The sequence below is a fragment of the Convolutriloba macropyga genome, chromosome 13, assembly GCF_964194025.1.
Source record: "Convolutriloba macropyga chromosome 13, txConMacr16.3, whole genome shotgun sequence".
Classification (NCBI taxonomy): Eukaryota; Metazoa; Xenacoelomorpha; order Acoela; family Convolutidae; genus Convolutriloba; species Convolutriloba macropyga.
The window spans coordinates 37,067,763-37,089,297 of record NC_134480.1 but is presented as its reverse complement, the minus strand read 5'-3'; the positions used below and the strand labels follow the sequence as shown (position 1 = coordinate 37,089,297).

The following is a 21,535-nucleotide window of genomic DNA, read 5'->3' as shown; positions in this document are numbered from 1 at the left end:
GAAGTTTCAGATATTAAAAATGGCAAATTACAGCTTGATTCTCAGACTTCAAATACTAATTCAACCCAATTTTGGGGAAAAAGTTTCCCCAACTTATTCAATTTTTAGTAATTAAAGCGAAAATCTATGATTCGGATTTTTGCAAATCAAGATTAAGACGAATTAAGCGTTTTGAACACTTGGATCTCAGCCAGAATGTTTCTATTAAATGAACAAGACTATTTAGAAGTTTGTGTGAGAAGAAAACTTAAGACATAACGCAGATAATTTAATCAAAACAGTTCATTGTGACTTAGATCTGCTGTTGTGCTTCTATAATTGAAGGATAATTCATATTCTGACCACTTTCGCCTAAAAAGAATAACAATTCAATGATATTAAATAGAAACGAACAACGTCGTAAAATAGAACATGAACTTCAATTTTCGATATGTGTGGAGGTAAGCACACAAACCTTCTTTTGCATAATAAATTGCGTCAATGCACTTTAAATCAAGCGAGGTTTAAGGAGTTCAGCCTAAAAAGAGTCTGTCGAAGAGAAGTTAATCAAAAAGAAAAAAAAGGAACCATATAAAAACAACAATTGAATTATGTTAGTTGCCACCAAAGTTGCCGGAGAGCAGTCGAAAAAAATATTCAAGGAATTTTGCAGCACAACTATAAACAAACACACTCGTTACATTTACAACCCTTATAACGATAAGAAACATTATAAGAGCTTCCAATATTGATATAAATTTAATTCAAAAAAATCGAAAACTTAATCATATAATGAGGTCAAAAAAGGTCAGACATTACCCGGAGTTAAAATTTTTGCTACTTCTCCGACAAAAGGCAATTTTTAAAACCACGAAAAATTTATACAACTTAAAAAAAGACATAAAGGTGTTCAAAATAAGGCCGCCAATAAAAGAAGGTGCTGATCACAGTAACAAACTATTACCATCCTGTCATCGCACTTCTGTGTGAAACACAATTAAAAAACTGTATTACTAAACAAAACGCAAAGTTGGCATTAAATTTTACAACCTCTTTCGAAAAAAAGAATGTTTTTTCTAAACTCAGATCAACTTCATTTACTCTAAGTGTGTGCCCATATTTATCTGATCGTTTTTTTTTTCAGAGCACGCTATCAAATAACCCCATGTAAATGTAAAGTTCTGCAACCAGGATGACAATTGCAAATTATTTCCTGGAAAGTTAAAAAGAACACTGTTCATTTTATTCTTTTGCTAATCGTAGCATTCAAGTCCTAAAATGGGAAATGTCAGCCCTGTTTGTTGTTGTTAGTTAAAGGACCGAGTGAAATCTATACAATTGGTTTGACTAAGTTCAACCCTCGTAGTAACACCTAAATCCAAATAAAAATAAAAAAAATACAGAACATTAAATCAGAATATTTATTTTAAAAAAAGATAATTTTTGAGGAGCTTTATCACACAAAACACAAAAATTGCAGCAAGGAATCAAAACACATAAGAATAGACAACATTCAATTTTATAAAAAGAAAATTAAACATTAGTTCTTCAACTTACTGTTAGAATGAAAATCCAGCCAAAGTTCCATACTGATTTGCTCAAGTAAAATTTAAGTATTGGAGACAAATCAAATGCAACCCATTTAGATTAAATGCAACCACCTATTTTGAATTACCAGTAATCTACGAAAACAATAAAAGAACGTGTTGAGGCCGCCAATAAAAGAACGTTTTGAGCACAGTAACAAACTATGACGTCGATGCGACCAGTTTTCATATATAACTTTAAATTTTTTGAATATTTCTTTCATAATTTTCTTTCCTTTGGAAATCTCATCACATTATCCTAAAATTGATGGTTAACATTGGCTCAGAGAAAATGTTGAAAGAATCATAGATAAAGTTTTCGGAGAAAAGCTTGTGGATTAAATGGCTTCGCCACTTTCTTCTCGCACTTTTCTAATGCATTTTTGGTTTTCACCTGTATTTGTTATTGTAATCAAATTCATAAAAATTATATTGATTTCTTATTGAAGACAGGTCAACAACAAACAGCATTCTATTCTCATCTAGTCATAACGTAGAGTATTTGCTGACTTCCGTTGAAAGCTATTGAAATTAATGTCGCTGATACTACGGGTTTTCTCAAAGATTTTGTGGTTTTAAAATAGTTAATCAAATTTGTTGATATTTAGAAGTCTTTAGTTAAAGAAAAAAGAATTTTAATGTTGTCAAAAAAATAATTGAACATAGAAACGTATGTGCTCAAAAGTTCGTTTTTTAATGGCTTCAAGACTTTTGTCTCATTTTATTTAGAGTTTGCTGTTTTTTTCTTTATGAAGTCGTAAAATGCTGTGAGGTCTCATAAGATTCTAATTGAGGATTGATTGAATGAATGATATTACTCTATGCAGTCAGTTCATAGGGAATAGTCTTAAAGCTAATGTTATTAATTGTTTTCAAATGAATTTTTTATTTCTTCTTTCTTTGTTATCTGTATAGTTTTTTGGTATAGTTTTTGTTGTTCTTTTCGTTTACTTTTAATTTGTTCTCATCTTTGATAGGTCCCATCAAGCTTCTTATAACTCAAAAATTATTTTTTTTGATATTATTTTGTAACAGATGTTTTGTTTGTGGGACAACATGCGTTTTCATAACTGTTTTGTGTGCGATCAATATTTGTGTTTTTTTCTCTGTTACCACATTCGCGTTAAAACAGAGCCCAATTATTTTGCAGTCAAGTTAACATAATAAATCTTTCGGTATAATTTTAGCTAAATTACTATTGAATACAATTGAAATAAAAAAATAAATAGATAACAGCAAATGATTTTAATGACTTCAATCATTTGTGTTTTCGCAGATTGTTTGTAATTTCCTGAGCTTTGCCGCATTTTTAGTTCGTTTCTATAGCTTAGTCTAACCAAAGACAGGTCCTATCAGTTTCATAATGACTTTTAATGAGTTTATTGAGAATTATTTTGTTGAAAGCTAATGATTTTTAAGACGTTTGAAATTATTTGGTTTAAAAAATGTTGATAGAAATTTGAATTTCGCCTCATTTTTTTTTCTTTTTACTTGCTACCTAGTCTCATTACGGAAAAGTCCAATCTATTGTATAGTAAAGGTAAAAGAAATATTGTGCAGTCGAGGTTTTATGTGATTGCAATTTGACATTGTTTACTATGGTGCTTTTACATTTAGATATTGAGTTTTTGCCATTAAATTTTTAGTTTAGCCAATTTTGTTTGTTTTTTCTCGTGGTCTTTTTAAAGGCACATCTCGCAAGCTCTGTTATGAGGCGTGGCATTATGTAGCTCAATTAGTAGTTTGGATGTGAAACGATTTTTTAAAACTCAAACGTCTTTTTTTGGTTATTACTTCATTTTGTTGACAATTAAGTCAAAAATGTAGATCAGCTTGGGTCGGAACTTCATGTGCAAACTCCTTGTCTTTTTTAAAGCTGTAAAGCCTCTGACAAAATGATAAAAATAACAAGGAACAGAAAAATATGTTTTTTTAAACTAATTTAAATCAATTTGCAGCGATCGTTTGTAATGGAAAAATTGAACGTAAAAATTTTTTGATTTAAACAGATGTACAGAGCGTTCTAAAGTTGGCAAAATGAGAGAGGAGTGTTAGCGTCTTGTTAATGGAAACAAGTTCAACCTTTTTCACAGATCAAAAATTTAAGAAAGTTGAAAGCGTCCCTTAAACTGTTTGTCATCAGTTGAGTAAATCTTCTAAATCTTGAATTCTACAAAAAAAAATTAGTGGTCACAACTGCAATTTATCTGACCAGTTAGCACTTTTCTTAATAAATAGTACTTTTGGTTGAAAGATTATGAAATGAAAAATTCAAAAATATTTAGAGCAACATTTTGTACTATGTTACACCGTACCGTTAAAAAGATGCTGAATCTGCGATACGTTGATCACGGCTTTTATTGGCAATTTCGTGATATCGAATAGATCATGAAAATATCTATTGTAAATCTATGGTTCTATGGCAGTGGCTATGAAGCGTGAAATGACAGACGAAATTGAAAAATTTTAAAAATTTCGAGCGTCAATTTTGTCATAATTCCCTTCAGTGATTGAATCAGCTTTTCAAGAACTTCTCAATTGTTCTGCGGGTGGGGGACTAATATCGGAACGGAACGGCTCTTCTAAACGGATATTGAGACCAACCATTCTGAATTATTCAGAGAAAGAGATACTGACCTTGATGCTCTGTGACTCAGCAGCCGCCTTGTTAGCCACCTCCTCATCCTCCTCCACCACATTCTTCACCTTCTCCATCTCTTCAGTGTCTCTCTGAATCACAGTCATCAAGTCATCCGTCTCTTTGCTTGTCTGGATCAGCTGTGGCTGCAAGTCTTTCAGTTCCTCACTCATAATCGCTACTTGTGTCTCCGCGAATTCCAGTTTTTCCAATCCGACCTCAAATATTTCAAAAAAAATGCTTCTGTTCCTTTTCCGGGTTCATTGAACACGGTCCCAACTAAATTCAACAACATTTAGTGGCAAAAATCGGCATTATGACACTAGATGCGTGTGGATGCCAAATTTACGGATCTTTCTCAAGAGATGAGCCAAAGTCAACTAAGGGTTATGTGCGATAGACATCAGCTCACAAACGCAAAAATGGTTTAATTGGTCCAATAATAGCTGAATATGTTCAGCTTAAAATAATACCCTGAACAATTTCTTGTTTTCATAGATTAGTAGTATTTTTGCGCTGTTATTGGCTTTGCAATAAATGAAATAGTGTCAGGACAATTTACCCATAATGCCAATATACCCAACCTGCCATTTTGAGAGCCACTTTTTAGCCGACTACACAATGAAAAGTCTCATGGGACTTCAAATAAAACGATCACAAGCAAACATGGCTTTATATTGTCCGATTAAGTATGTTCAAACATCATTGTAATAGCGACCTGCCAATTGGTAATCATAAGAAGCTGTAACAACTCAACTGTGGTGTTAGCTAACTCCATATACTGCTAAGGAATTAGCGCTTAGAGGACTCGAACCTACTATCTCCACAAGCGCGACCAGGCATGCTACCGTTGCACCCAAGCTTTGATGAAGTAGCAACTTTGTTAGCTTGATATACCACAAGCTGGGTAATCATAAAGTTCATCGTATAAGTGCAAAATTATTAAATAACAGATGGCTTTAATTTACTCTGGGCCTCCAAAATTTCTAGTTGTTTGAGTTAGTATGAATTTTTCAACAGTTATACATTCTGTCGGTCAGAAAAACCACCATTTGCTAATATTTGAAAAAGGTTCGAAAATTGTCTACCTGGTATCGATTCTTGAGTGTCAAAATTTCCAGTCGCTTTTTGCCGAGTAGTCGTTTGAATGTTTTGATCAGCTGTAAGTAAGAAGTGGGTGTGACGTAGTTGTATCTGTGCAGTACTTCCTTGTACCTGTTGAACAAAGGTCAGTTAAGGCAGAACAAAATCAGCTCTATGTTGTCTTGGCAAAAATTGATGCTTTTTGGCAATACTAGCAACTACTTAATAGCACTTGAAGCTTATTAGTTTTGGTTCAATTTGGCCCGAATGAACCTCTCTCACAGTGCTCCAGAGATAAAAGTCTGATATCAGCTTCTGAGATACAAATTTTCTTCAAAATGGGGAACCAGGGGAACCCTGCAACTTTATATAAATAGTATTTTAAATATTTTTTCAACTTTCCTTTTCTGCGGTCTTTTCTTTTAAACAAAAACGCAGTGGGCGAAAACTCAATTATCTTTAAACCAAAAATAAATATAAATTTCTGGTTTTCATTCGGTACTGATCAGTTAATATATTGCATATCTTTACGCATTATAGAAATATTTATTACTAAACACAAATTGGAATAGAGTTCAAATTATTATTTCTCTCAAAAAAACAATTAATTTTACATAAAACAAGGAGGCTCTGTAATGTGCGATTGCACATAAAGTTCCAACCCCGCTCATCCACAATTTTGGCATAATTGTCTACCAAATGAGGAACAGATAGAAAAACCCAAAAATTATTTTTGGGAATCGCAAAAAATCCAAAAAAAATAGTGTATGAATGAAAAGATAGCCTCCAAAGCAAATAACTTAGTGGATTAAAAAATGATGCACTGGATTGATGCCACATGCCAATACTGAGAAAGCCAGTTAAGACGAACAGCAACATCGAACAACATCGAACATTAATTACACCAAAAACTCTATGTCCGTTTTAAATACAAAACTTAATAACAAAGTCAAGATACCGTCAGATAAAACGGAAGCTAAAAAACTAGCTGATAAATTACCAGAAAAGATATTGGACCAGTCCATAAAAAGGTTTCGTATCCATTGAACAAAAAGAACAAAAACAGTAAAGTTCGCTTGCTTTTAATAAAACAAATAACATCAAAGCAACAACAAAAAAACAATTAATTTCAAAGTAATGAAAACCATTAGAAATCAACTAAAATATCCCAAAAAATTACGATTACCAATGCTTCTAAAGAAAAGCATTAAGGCCTGTTTGTATTCAATTTCTTATGCGGCTAAAAAGAACAACAAAAAGACAATAAACAAAAATTCAATAAAAATTTGCCAGAAAACGCTGTCGAAGCCATAAATGTTTCGATTTTTGTAAATATGTTTGATTGCGCCTTCTTCAAACACCAATAATGTAGTATGTGGGCTTCAATAATTAGAATAGGTAACAAGTAGACAAAAAAGAAAAAATAGCAAAAGTAACTAATATTTTGATTTTTTTTCGAAACAAAATTAATTCCAATGTCATGAAAACCAAAAATTAGAAAATGAATTATATAAAATTGTATGTTTATTATTCCAAAGGAAGCCCTTAAGACCTGCATTTATCCTGAATATGTCTTGCGTCTAAAAAAAGAACGTCAAATATGACAAAATTCAAATTAATTTTTTTTTGTGAAAAACCGATGTCGAAGCCAGTAAGGTCATAACGAATTTTCTAAAAACATGAGATTTCGTACCACCAATCCTTTTTGACACCTTCCATTGACACCAATATTGTCGTATTTGATCTGTAATTAACGAGACTAGGTAAGAAAAGACCATAAAAAGAGCAAAATTGCGAAGATAAAATATTTGATTGTGGGAAACAATTTTTTTCACAGTCATGAAAGCAATTGCTCTTTACTAATATCAGAATATCGGCTCATCTATTTTTCCATGAAAAGCCAATGAAACCTGTCATTAAACAAGAAAGTTGATACGACTAAAACGACAAAAAAATGGCAGTTAGAGACAAAATTAAAAAATTCAATTAAATTCTTCAAGAAAGAAGTGTCGAAGCCCTTAAAACGATAATCTATATCTTTCAGGATTTTGATATGCTCAATTTTGCCTGATTTTGAACGCCAATAATGTGATATGAGAATTGTCTACAGTATGATAATGTGACAAAACTAGAAAACGTGAAAAACTAGCAAATATCTAAAAATAAAAAATCTGAAATCTAATAGTATCAAAGCCAGAATAAGCGTTCTTTCTTTGCTGGCATTAAGCTAAAAGTACACTAAGCTAGACTAAGCTACACTAAAAAATATAGGAAAAGTTTAATAAACAATTATTTTTTCAAAAAGCAATTATTTTTAAATGACCATAAGCTTTCAAGTAAAAAACCACAAGCATTAGCTTAAAGTTGCTTAGGAAGCCAATTAGACTGATCACTCCTGAGGTTTGATTTGGTATGTTCTGTTCTTTAATTATTATAAAAAAGATCAATTTTTTTTTCAAAAAAAGACCGACTGATTACAATCCAAATACTTTTTGGATCCTAACTGTCCAAAATTGGTCCAAAACTAGCCCTACCAATGCAAACCGTCCCTTAGGAACACTCAATTTTTCGAATGTTATAGATTTAGATATTTTGTTAGTTAAAAACTCAGAAATAAATTTCTGCTTTTTTGATAATCAACGAGTAAAGTTAGCAAAAAACGGCAAAGTTTTTATAATAGAGCACTCTCAACAGAAGCTGATGTAGTAACAGCTACTTATGAGTTTATGCAAAGGTTGTATTAATGTTGTTTAGGGGTGTATTTCCGGCAGATTTAATCAAAGCGTACTGAAGAAGCTTATTTCGTGCTGTTTTTGATGAAAAAAGCTGAATTTTGAAATATTTAGCCCAATTTTTTGACAAAAAAATTAATTCAAAATATTAAACAAATCTTTTTTTTCTTTAAAATTAAAATCAACAACACAATTCTCAAAAAAGTGTAACAAATTTTAGCAAAATTGACAAGAATTTAGGCAAAAATTCCGGAAAATATGAATAAAATTAAAAGAATTCACTCTACTTTTCTCAGAAGTTTAACCCTCGATAACTCCCTGTAAAAAACGAAAATAAAGAAATCTGTTCAGTTTCATATTCGACGCTGCACGAGCTTTCTAATGATACCAGTCTCAACTCTCTACGATGAACATATCGATCGGCGAAAATTGTCTGAACAAAAAAAACCAATTTGAGTATACAGTTCCTCCCCATCAAGAACGGTCGGAAAAAAACTTTTAATCGGAAAAAAGTTTGAAGAATACAGTTAAGAAGTCGTTTCAAGGAATATAAACCTGCGGACTTCAGCAATCGGAATATAAAGCTGAGAAATGCCTTTTCAAAGGACAAAATTGCTCCTATTCTTTATTTGTTTCCCAATATGCCAAACAAGGGTAGTTACTATTACCTTGATATCGTTGTCAGATATTAAAACTTTCAAAATTTCAAAATCTCAAGATAAGCCAAAGTTGTGATCAATATTTCAATCAATAAATTTCAAACGTTTGATAATTTTTTTGGGTAGTTTCAAGAGTAAAAAAAGAATCGATGATAACAATAATTAAGTTCTTCATATAGATAAATATACAAATATCAGCAATCGGATAAACAAGAATCGAGTGCTACATCACACTTTCTTTTAGATATCCAATTAGTAATTGTGAAACAAGTAAAGTTTTTAGCCACCAAATTGGAAAAAAATAGGCTTCATCAACACATTATGCTTGTTAACCTAATTAAACGTTGGAGCTTATATTGGAGCACAATAGATTTAATTACAAACAGACATCATCATCTAAGAAAAAATTAAGAACTCTGACCCTCAAATGTTACAATCATAGCTCCTTTTAGATGTATGGAACAAAAACCTCACTGATTGCAAATTTCAACAAGTTTAAAGTTGAAAAAAAAAATCGATTTGAATTAAACAATGAAATAAGGAGATGTCAAAAAATGAACCCCAGCAGCGCAAAAATTTTCAAAAAGTTTCCAAGAATAATTGTCTACCAAAATTGTCTACCAATTCCAGGCATAATTGTCTACCAAATGAGGAACAGGTCGAAAAACCACAAAATTCAAGTTTTTTCCGAAAAAAATTGGTGTATGAACAAAAAGATAGCCTCCAAATAACTCAGTGGAATAAAAAATAATGCATTAAATAGATGAGATATGCCAATATCAAGACAGCAAATCAAGACGAACAACCAAACCAAACAACAACAAAAAAATGGTTTACAAGAACTTTATGTCCGTTTTAAAAAGTTTCAAAAAACAAACTTAATAACAAAGACATAATAGTGGAAAATAAAACTGAATTTAATAAAAAAACTTGTAATTCACCAAAAATGATATGGAACGAGTCCATAATAAGGCTTGGTAACAATTAGACAATAAAAAACAAAAAAAGTCCATTTGAAAAACTCGCTTTCAAGGTAAGGAAAACCATTAGAAATCAACTAAAATATCCGTTTGGTTAACAGTAACAATGCTTCTATAGAAGGGAATTAAGAACTCTCGGTATTCAATTTTCTATGCGGTCAAAAAAGAACAACATATAGACAAAAAATAAAAAAACAATTAAAACTTGCCAGAAAACACTCTTGAAGCCTTAAAGCGATGCTTTGGACCTTAAAATATGCTTGATTGCACCTTCTTCGAACAGCCATAATGTATTATGCGACCTCTCATTTTTAAAACTAGGTAACAAGTAGATAAAAAAGAAAAAAAATGCAAAATTAAATATTACTTATTTTTTTTCTGAGAAAAATTATTTCCAAAGTCATAAAAGCCATTAATTACGAAATGAAAAAATTAAATATTTTCGTTTATTCTTCCAAAGGAGGCCTTTTAATCCTGCAGTTATCCCGAATATAACTTACGTCTACAAAAAGAACGTCAAATATGAAAAAAATCCAAAATTATTATACTTTTTTTAGAAACACCCGTGTCGAAGCCATCAAATTCATAACGAATTCTTTAAAAACATCAGATTTTGTGACAACAATCCCTTCTGACACCGTCCCTTGGCAACAATAATGTCATATTTGGCCCGTAATTAACGAGACTAGGTAACAAATAGACAATAAGAAGAACAAAATTGCGAAGTTAAAAAGTTTTTTTTTTATATTTTGGAAAGCAATTGTTTTCAAAGTCATGAAAGCCATCAGCAATCTAATAAAATCAGATAATCGGATCATCTATACTTCCTTGAAAAGCTAATGAAACCTGTTATTACACAGAAAATTTCATACGACTGAAAAGATAAAGTAAAAACGACAGTTAAAGACAAAATTAAAAAATTCAATCAAATGTTTCGAGAAGGAAGTAGCGAAGCCGTAAGGAACCCTAATCTGTATCTTTAAAAAATTTAATATTACCAATTTTGCCTTCTTTTGTACGCCAATAATGTGATATACGAACTGTCAATTACGTGATAATGTGACAAGTATACAAAAACATGAAAACTGAGCAAATACATAAAAATGAAAAACCAGCGAAACGGGAAATTCCCCGTGTGGAAATTTCCCAGTGTACGGGAAATTTCATACGACTAAAAAGACAAAGTAAAAAAGACAGTTAAAGACAAAATTAAAAAAGCTCAAATAAATTCTTCGAGAAAGTACTGTGGAAGCCGTTAAAACCAGGGTCTTTTTCCTTAAGGGTTTTAAAATTATTGATTGTGCATTGTTTTGAACGCCAATAATGTGATATGTGAACTGTCAATAACTGATAATGTGACAAAACTAGAAAACGTGAAAAATGCGCGACTAAAAGAACATAAAAATAAAAAATTTTGTGAAACCTATTATTATCAATACCAGAAAACCATAACTTATGGTGAAAAACCGCAATAAAGATTGAATTTGAATTCAGTAGAAAGAAGAAGCATTCTTTCATTGCTGACAATAAGCTACAAGGTGACCAAATTAAGAGAAAATGGAGGCAGAGTTCGCTAAGCCATTACTTATTTAAAAATCAAATTTTTTTAAAAGTCAAGACGACTTAGGCGTTCAAGTAATAAACTCGATATAATAATTGGGATCTAATTGGGAAGCGAATTGGACCTATCACTAGTGAGCTTTGATTTGAAATGTTCTGTTATTTAGTTAATATATAAAAAAGAATTTTTTACAAAAAAAGACCGACTGATTACAATCCGAAAATTTTTTGATTGTAACGGTCCAAAATTGGTCCAAAACTAGCTCTCCTATTTCTTTTTGTCCATGTCTATATAGATATAGATATTTTGTTTGTTAACAATCAAAAATAAAGGCTGCAATTTTGATGAAAAAAACAAGTAAAGTTAGTAAAAAACTGCAAAGTTTTAATTACGGAGCACTCGCAACGGTTGAAGTAAAAATGGCCCCCTTTTGAGCCTACAAAGATTGTGTTAGCGGTTTTTGGTGTGTGTACTTCCTGCAGATTGAATTACAAACAGTGATCATCATCTGTTAAAAAATTATGACCGCTGACCACCAAATGTTACATTCATAGCTGCTTTTAATTGTATGGAACAAAAACCTCACTGATCGCAAATTTCAACAAGTTTAAAGTTGAAAAAAAATCGATTTGAATTAAACAATGAAATAAGGAGATGTCAAAAAATGAACCTCAGCAGCGCAAAAATTTTCAAAAATTTTCCAAGAATTCTCTCAAATTTTGCTATTGAAGAAAGTAGTGGGAAAACTGCAGTTTGTTCACTACACTAATACCACTAAAAGTTGTTGCCTTATGAAGTCTCAAATACAAAAACTGCTAAAATTCTCAAATATCCGTATTTAAAACATTTTTTTCAGAATTATGCTTTTTCAACAGAGACGAAAACAGGGTGGCTCGGTAATGTGCGATCGCACATAAGGTTCCGACCCCGCTCATCCACAATTTTGGCATAATTGTCTACCAAATGAGGAACAGGTAGAAAAACTCCAAAATTCCGTTTTTTCCGAAAAAAATTAGTGCATGAACGAAAAGATAGCCTCCAAAGCAAATAACTCAGTGGAATAAAAATGATGCATTAAATTGATGAGATATGCCAATATCAAGAAAGCAAAGCAAGACGAACAACCAAACCAAACAACAACAAATAAATTGTTTACAAGAACTTTATGTCCGTTTTAAAAAGCAAAGTTTCAAAAAACAAACTTAATAACAAAGACAAAATAGTGTCAAATAAAACTGAAATTAACAAAAAAAAAAACTTGTAATTCACCGAAAATGATATGGAAAGAGTCCATAATAAGGCTTGGTAACAATTAGACAATAAAAAACAAAAAAAAGTCAATTTGAAAAACTCGCTTATTTTTTAAAAAAGAAGATTTAGTTTCAAGGTAAGGAAAACCATTAGAAATCAACTAAAATATCCGTTTGGTTAACAGTTACAATGCTTCTATAGAAGGGAATTAAGAACTGTTGGTTTTCAACTTTTTATGCGGTTAAAAAAGAACAACATATAGACAAAAAACAAAATATCAATTAAAACTTGCCAGAAAACACTTTCGAAGCCTTAAAGCCATGTTTTTGACCCCAAAATATGCTTGATTGCAAAATTCATAAAAACCATTAATTACGAAATGAAATAATTGAATACGTTCGTTTATTCTTCCAAAAGAGGCCTTTGAGACCTGCAGTTATCCGGAATATGTCTTACGTCTACAAAAAGAACGTCAAATATGACAGAAATCAAAAATTATTATACTTTATTTAGAAACACCCGTGTCGAAGCCAGTAAAATCATAACGAATTCTTTAAAAGCATCACATTTTGTGACAACAATCCTTTTTGACACCGTACCTTGGCAACAATAATGTCATATTTGGCCTGTAATTAACGAGACTAGGTAACAAATAGACAATAAAAAGAACAAAATTGCGAAGTTAAAAAGAGTTTTTTATATATTTCGGAAAGCAATTGTTTTCAAAGTCATGAAAATCATCAGCAGTCTAATATAATCAGAAGACCGGATCATCTATTCTTCCTTGAAAATCTAATGAAACCTGTCATTACACAGAAAATTTCATACGACTGAAAAGATAAAGTAAAAACGACAGTTAAAGACAAAATTAAAAAATTCAATTAAATAAAATTGAAAAACCAGTCAAACCGGCTCAGTGTACGGGAAATTAAAACCAGGGTCTTTTTCATTAAAGATTTCAATATTATTGATTGTGCATTGATTTGAACGCCAATAATGTGATATGTGAACTGTCAATAACTGATAATGTGACAAAACTAGAAAACGTGAAAAATGCGCAAGGGAAAGAACATGAAAATAAAAAATTTTGTGAAGTCCAGTATTATCAAAACCAGAAAACCATAACTTAAGGTAAAAAACCGCAATAAAGATTGAATTTGAAATCAGTAGAAAGAAGAAGCATTCTTTCATTGCTGACGCTAAGCTACAAGGTGGCCAAATTAAGAGAAAAATTGAGACAAAGTTCGTTAAGCCATTACTTAATTAAAAATCAAATTTTTTTAAAAGTCAAGACGACAATAGGCGTTCAAGTTTTAAACTAGATACAATAATTAGGATCTAATTAGGAAGCGAATTGGACCTATCACTAGTGAGTTTTGAAATGTTCTATTATTCAGTTAATATATAAAAAAGAATTTTTTTACAAAAAAGACCGACTGATTACAATCCGAAAAATTTTGGATTGTAAGAGTCCAAAACCGGTCCAAAACTAGCTCTCCTAATGCTTTTTGTCCATATCTATATAGATATAGATATTTTGTTTGTTAAAAATCAAAAATAAAGGCTGCGATTTTGATTTAAAAAAACAAGTAAAGTTAGCAAAAAACGGCAAAGTTTTAATTACGGAGCACTCGCAACGGTTGAAGTAAAAATGGCCCCCTTTTGAGTCTACGAAGATTGTGTTAGCGGTTTTTGGTGTGTGTACTTCCTGCAAATTGAATCAAAGTAGTCTAAATAAACTTATTTTGTGCTGTTTTTGATGAATAAGTCTGAATTTTGCGAAATATTTAGCCAGAATCTTTGGAAAAAAGTAAGTAAAAATAGCCGACATTATTTTCTTTCTTTAAAAATAAAATCAACAGTACTTTCTTGAAATTTTTTTTACTAACTTTATCAAATTTGGCGAAATTTTAGTCAAAAATTCCGAAAAATGTGAATAAAATCAACGGAATTCACTCTATTTTCTCAAAAGTTTAAACCTCAATAATTCCCTGTAAAAAACGAAAATCAAAAAAATGTTTTTTATTCCATATTCTACGCTGGACAAGCTCTCTAATGATACCAGTCTCAACTCTCTTTGGCAAAAATTGGCAAAAATTTTCTGAACAAAAAACCATTTGAGTATATAGTTCCTCCCCCCTCAAGAGGGTTTGAAACAACTATATGAAAGTCACAGGCCATTCTATAGAGGACATTAAATTCAACAGAGTCCCAATAAAGCTATGTACTGCATTGATAGAGTGCTGACAAACTTTCTATGTTGAGGTTCTCCAACTTATCTGAGGACTTAACAGTTAAACATAGCCGGTAGAAAACCGGAAACGACACAAAGAGTCGTGCAATATATCTCCTAAAAGAAAGATATAGAAATAAATTAAGTATCTAATAAAACAAGGAAAAAAATTAAACAAAATTCGGACACAAAACTAAGTTGGTGCGGGAGGGTTGGTTGGCCGGCTGTAGGCAGGCGGGAGGATAGATAGGTCTGGGGATATGTAGGTGGGGGTAGATTTGGGGGTAGATAAGTCCAGAGGTGGGGATTTTCTGTACTTTGGATAGGGAGGAGGGACATTTAAGGCGAAAACTTGTCAAAATGACCTTTCGACCTTAAGTATGACCAGCAGCTCCTAATTACTTTGGATTAGTAACTGGGCTGCCATTAAAGTACAGCGTTCTAAAACAGAAGTCAATGTCCGAAAACAAACAGAATTCAAAAGTTGAATCATGAACGAACTTGCTTCAGCTTAAAAGAAATCACGTAGAATACCAATACAAACTCAAACCAATCAATAAAAACTGAAATTATGAAATCGAGGTTAAAATTCACGTATTAAGACGTTATTATTTCTGCGTTCTGTTACTATTAAGCATCAGGTATAATGCACTGACTTATTTGAAAGTTGTCTGACATCCTCGTGGAATTGTTTGCACATGTGGGTAACTTCCTGTCTGACCTCCTGATTCATCTCCACATCATCCAGGTACCTGGTCGCCACTTTCTCCAGGGCATCCTCAGGCCACGCCTACACATCACAAACACAAACAGCACATTATTCAGAAACAAATAAATGAACTGCAAACTGGTTTCTGCATTAAAACACACACGATTGAGTTTTTTAAATGCCCAAAAATTACCAATAGCAGATTTTTTTAAAATAATTTCAAATAATTTCAGAAGGCGGCACTGCTGATTTTAGCCATTTTAAACCTCGGTAAAATGCGTGTTTTAAGCAAGGTTACTTGACTCTGTAGAATTAATTTCGAAAATATGTCTAAGACCTCGAACACCACTTCGCTGAATCGATTTATGCCAGAAGTTCTGAGCATGATAATTCAATAGAGCCACGTAACTTATTTCTTTCATTTCTTGACCCTAATTCTAATGATGATATGATGAAAACATGCCATTAATTATCCGCTTTTAATTAGCTAATATCATGATTCGGTATTAATGCGCCATGGGAAATTAACAAAAAATCTTGCCAAAATCATTACTGAACCATCATTTTCTCTGATCGGATAGATCTTTTCATTCTCAAAAGCAACATTAGCATACAAATCATCATTCACTTCGCTAAAATAATTTAAATTTTCCGCAATATAATGTCTTGAAAAGTGTAAATTGATAAATTTGGATCATTCTTAACTCTTTCTGACCCCAGTACGTACTAATCATTTTTTAAAGACGAGTATATATTGTCACTTTTTTCCGCCACGCATGTCACTACCGATGTGAACTCAGATAGGCGAAGGCTCATTTAGCCGAAAATAAAAAAGTTTCTCGAAGCATTTATCGGTCATGCCTCAGCTGCCCGGACCTTGCTCACAGTGAGTTTCAGCGCTGTACCATTGACTTTCAAGTGTAACCATTACGGTACGAGACAAATAGCAGTACAAATACTTTTGCCAGTCTGCCCAGACTCCATTAAGAAACATCCAAGTCTGTCCCTCTTCTTCGCAGCCTAATTTACATTCTTGGCCAACACTGCACAGAATGTTTCACATTCCTCTCATCATCAGACTGTACATATAAAAAACATAGCAAATTTTGAAAATTTCGAATAACTCGATCTCACGCAAGAACTTTTTAAAATACCCTCAAAAGCTATTCTAGCTCCAACTATACCATATATTGGTGCATTTACATCTTTGGGGTGGAGTCGGAGGCGGAGGTCGGAGGAGGAAGTCGGAGGCTGAGATAGAAGGACGTGGAGGTCGAGGTGCGAGTCAGAATTAATTGTGGTCTAGTAGTAGAAGTAAAAGTAGTACACGCTTCGGACTTCGCCCGTGGGGTGTCAATCCCGGTGTTAATCAGTCTGTTTCAGTTTATTTTTTTCCAGTGTCTGAATCAATGTAGACTCAATGGTCTTCATATGTAGTGTATTTCAGGTTTGATTGTTGTTTTGGTTTTATTCATTTGCTCACTGTTTACTTTGTTGAGTTGAATTGTGACAACGACAGAAGAAATAACTTTCGAATTTTGTTTTGACGAATCACTTATAGCCTGTGGGGAACATTTATTGCTAGCGATTACTCACATTGATACCAACTTATGCCAGGGGACTGTTATCATAAAAAAGGTAATGACTTTAGACAAGGAAAATGATGTTTTTACGCTGGACAAGCTGATGAGAATAAAGCGAAAACGAGGTTTCGCGAAAGCGATGGTTAAGAAGAAAAGTTTTGTTTGCAGTGATTGCGAGTATTCCGCCAGCGAAGAATACTTTTTTGCGCGCCACGTGGCTCGAACCCACGACAAGAGCCTTGAGCCTCAAGATTGTATATTTTTGTGAGTTTAGAACCATCTACAAATCCAAGCGCCACATCCGCAGAACTCACAACAACAAAGTAAATTCAATTTCAGGTTCTTCCAGTTCTTTCTTAGTCAATCAAATATCAGTTGTTTACAGTTTGATTGTTAATTTGTTGTTATTTTTTTGTTTACTTTTTATTAATGTTTACTGACTCTCTCGAATTTTTTTCGGACTTTTCTCGGGCATTTATTCCAATTAGTTAACTTTAATTTTAATTTGTTGATGTCTGACAAGAACTGAAATAATTGCAGCTGTTTTGTATAATTGTACCAAGGGATCAAAGTTAGCGTTAGTTAATAAAATACAGTTTGTGTCAGCAATACTAAATGAACCACTTCAATTAGCGTGCGCCTAATTCGTGCGTTTTATGTAATAACCGTGTCTGATAACAAGTGGTACGTTTTATCGTTGTCATATTCTAGTCAACCAAGGCAGCCCAATGGGAGACAGTGGGCCCGACAGCCGGGTTCGCATTCACGATTCCGTGCAGCCCGACATCCGGCCCCCTAGACGGCCATCGAGATCTCATTAATTTCTGCAAATTTTGTTGACGTTGTTGAACCTTCATGAACATTATTCACGCCAGCCATCCTGCTGGACAGTGATGTCCGGATAAGAGTGCGGAAGTCGGTGGCGCCGCATATTGACACCGTTATTATGGTAACTAGGCAGGTTACCACTGCGGAGCAACGAAGCGAGCCAAACGAACCCTAATTTGTCGATAACTTTAAACAAAAAATTTGTCATCCATTTGATAGGTTCTCTAAACGCCACAGACTAACTGATAACTAGCACATATTTGTATCTTGGAGCGTGACAAAGTTTGGCTTCGCAAGCGTAAGTGTTAATTAACAAATTTAAGTTATTGAACTCATTTAACAAGAAAAAAGGTGCTATGTCGAACATGGTGACGTCTCGAAGTAGACGTACCAAATTATAGAATGTTCGGATCTTTTCAACAATTGCCCCCCTTTGGTACCCGCCTTAAATTCTATTCAAGAATAGCCCCCCCCCCCCTTGCAAAAGGCGGGTAATTGTTGAAAAGATCCGAATGTTCAACGAATCTGATTGGTTAAGAATTTAAAACACAAATTTTATGCGTTCAATTAACCTAAATTTGACGTAGCCTTATTCTAAATTATTTACCTTACCGCGTGTGGCCATGTCTTGTGAGCAATGGCCATGCATCAGCCGCCATGGGACTTGATATAAATCTAACACAACTGAACGTGTGATCAGTTTCACCCCAAAAATACACATTTTTCTCTTTCGGCTTCGCGCATATTCTTGGCAAATTTATGTTATCAGTTATATCCTATTTTAAAACAGGGAGCAGTTGTTAAGCAATCAGCCAATCAGAAAACAGTAATAACATTTTCTCAATTCTGATTGAAGAGCAACAAAATTTCTATATTTTGGTACATCTGCCATTTCCACTAGCGCCGTCGAACATATTTTAAGGTCCGTCAAAAATTTCAGCTGTGATATTCTAGATGTTTAGGAAACTACGCTATCTACGTTCGTTTATTTACACATTCTCGCTTTGTAATGCCAGACGAATCCTCTGTAACTGAACAAAATTACACTTGAAAGTCTAAGTCTCAAATTAAGCATCTGAAAGTTTTTTTAAGGAAGGATGATATGAATAACTTCAAGTGCGTCAAAATTGATTTATGACGTGACAATTTGTAACTTTTAAGTCCAAATCAGAGGAGTCGATATTAAAAATAGTGACCTTACGAGAACTTAAAATCAACAGAAGGGGACGAAAAGAACAAAAACCATACATCGAAAAGAAGCCAAAATATTCAGAACTTAAAAATGTGTTTGACGTATAAACTGGGAGCTGTTTCCTTCCCTTTTCCATGGTAACTTTTTGTTTTAATCAAAAATGCCATTTTTCTGTAGGAAACTGGATAGTAAACGCTAGGATAGTACCGGTGAAAATTCCATTGCAACCATTACACCACTATAAGGATGATAAATCTTTGATTAGGAATTTTCACATATTCCTATTGTGGGGATGGGAGAGGAAACTTTTCCCTAAACCTGACCCCCCAGGTAAACAAAGCTTGATATGTCTTCACCTTATAGGTAAGATCCAGATAATCTTGACAAAATTAATAAGGATTGATCATGATCGTTTTAAGCTAAGCTTTCATAGCATGTCTTTATGTCAAGATAAGATCTGGGTAAAAATCTAAAGTCTTGAAGCACATCTTACAATTTTTATAGATACAGTGCCCTTTTAATAACAAGAATTGTTTCAAGATCTGATCAAGATAAGTCAAGGTTAGTTTAACTGGGTCTTGTATTTTTATTACGTAATTATCCCGAGCTTCTTCCTCTTGACGTTTTCTCACTTCTTCACACCATTTGGGCCAATAAGTAACCATAGCTCCTCCAATACAGTTATAACCAGTGTGGTTAGTAATGTTATTAACCCCACTGCCCCAGGCGGGATACGAGTTAGTCCAAGAACAACCCAAAGCACTTTGGGAATCTTTGATGGGGTTGAAATAAGTGTAGGCGGCGTTTTGTTCAGACGAGGTTAGTGAATTCGAAAAGTCGAGAGGAATAACAGCCATTTTTCTCAGGCCTATCTCGCTTTCAAACACCTCATGGCCGTATGACGTCACGAAGTCCTGATATATGGCAATACATTAATTTCAACTCATCTCATATTCCCAAGCTGAGGTTTTCCAGACTTTGCTTACAGATAAGTCTATATTGCCACACCTTGCCACATGACGAGACTAATTTCCATGCTCTGGCCTTTGTTCCTACCCCCCCCCCCCCCCCCTCATTGTTGTACCTACCCTAGTTGAGGCGCAAAGTTTATCTTGCGAGATCTTTTCACATCTAGCTGTATAATTTGCATCTCAAAATCACAACATTTACCTCTACGTAAATATCCGACTGTAAAAATCGAGGAAATTTGGTTATAATATTTCCTGCGAAAAATAACTAGAAATTATATAGGTTCATATGAAATAGGTACAACTTTTTGTCTTACTTGTAGAAGAATTGAGGTTTTTTGGGGTAGGATGTAATGGGTTAATGAACTGAAGGGAGTAAAAACTTATTGAAGTAGCAATCGAATTCGTGACAATAATTGAGTGTGTGGGTTCGGACAGTGGTGTGGATTATTTAGGGGATGTATTAGTTATGACAAAAGTTATGCCGCACTCGTGATCACAATTGCAAACAGCACAACATCACACATCTTACCAGCTAAACAACAGTAAACAAAGTATGATTAACACGTTACTTTTATTCGAGAGCCCTAAAAATTGAAAAAGAACCTTTGGATAACAAAAAAGTTAAGTTTTTCCTATTTGAAAGTTATAATCAATTGCCCGGAAAATGAACAACACGATCTGAAAGAATTACTATAAAGGCAGCAATTGACTCTACTAACCGCTATATTTTTTAGAAAGCTAACTATGAAAACGCGTCGAAAGCAAGTCAGGCATGAGCTCTGTATACAAATCGGTTGAATTAGCAAACAAAAATGGAATAAGCATACAAAAATAGAGAAATTATTTATTAATTTCCAAATGAGCGCTCTGCATTGAAAGTAGAGAAACGTGATTATTTTTCAATTTTTGCAAAAAAACGAGACTCAAATTATTTGAAAACTAAATTCACTTCGGTGACTTCGAGAAACTAAACCTAAGACATTCATTATAATTCATCAAACTTTTTACCAAAAAGACTAATTCACCAGAAATACGAAATGTTGAGAGTCCACCATTTGAGTTCAAGATAAAACTGTTATTTAAGTTCACTTCTTATGAGAAAGGCAATTCGGGTTATTCTTATGTGTGTCTGTAGCCGAAGTCAGAAAACTGAGAAGCTAATGCGTTCACATAAGTTTTTGAGTTGAGAAAACAGAGGAAGCAATTGAGTAATCTTTTTTCTGTACCCTTTTCTTCCAGCTCCAAAAACATTAAAAAACCATTAATCGTATTTTTAAATCAACTAAACTGATCACAAAAATTTTTATTATTTAACTCAAGTATCTCAAAGATTCAGCACTCCTCAACAAATACTTGGTGGAGAAAGAATCATTGGTGCTAAGAAAGATGAAACCAGCATTGATTAAAAGTACTCAAACAAGGTTCTCCTATAATCTAATATTTCAATTAATAATTGCGGCCAAAAAGCCTTGTTTTCAGACAAAAACTCCCTCTTTCGTTTTGGTAGCAACAATTTGATTCACCGCTAATGAAATTTCTAGATATTTAAT

The 21,535-nt window shown here is 33.1% G+C and overlaps 1 protein-coding gene across 1 annotated transcript in view; it reads right to left on the bottom strand.

Moving 5' to 3' along the window:
• Positions 1 to 21,535, bottom strand: part of LOC142351710 (dynein axonemal heavy chain 3-like) — a 282,726-nt gene that overhangs the window by 100,514 nt on the left and 160,677 nt on the right. The window contains exons 56-58 of the mRNA XM_075403853.1: positions 15,359 to 15,492; positions 5,292 to 5,418; positions 4,203 to 4,421 (exon numbers count right to left, since the gene is read on the bottom strand). Of these exons, the coding sequence (XP_075259968.1) occupies positions 4,203 to 4,421; positions 5,292 to 5,418; positions 15,359 to 15,492 (480 nt within the window). The remainder of the gene's footprint in view (positions 1 to 4,202; positions 4,422 to 5,291; positions 5,419 to 15,358; positions 15,493 to 21,535) is intronic.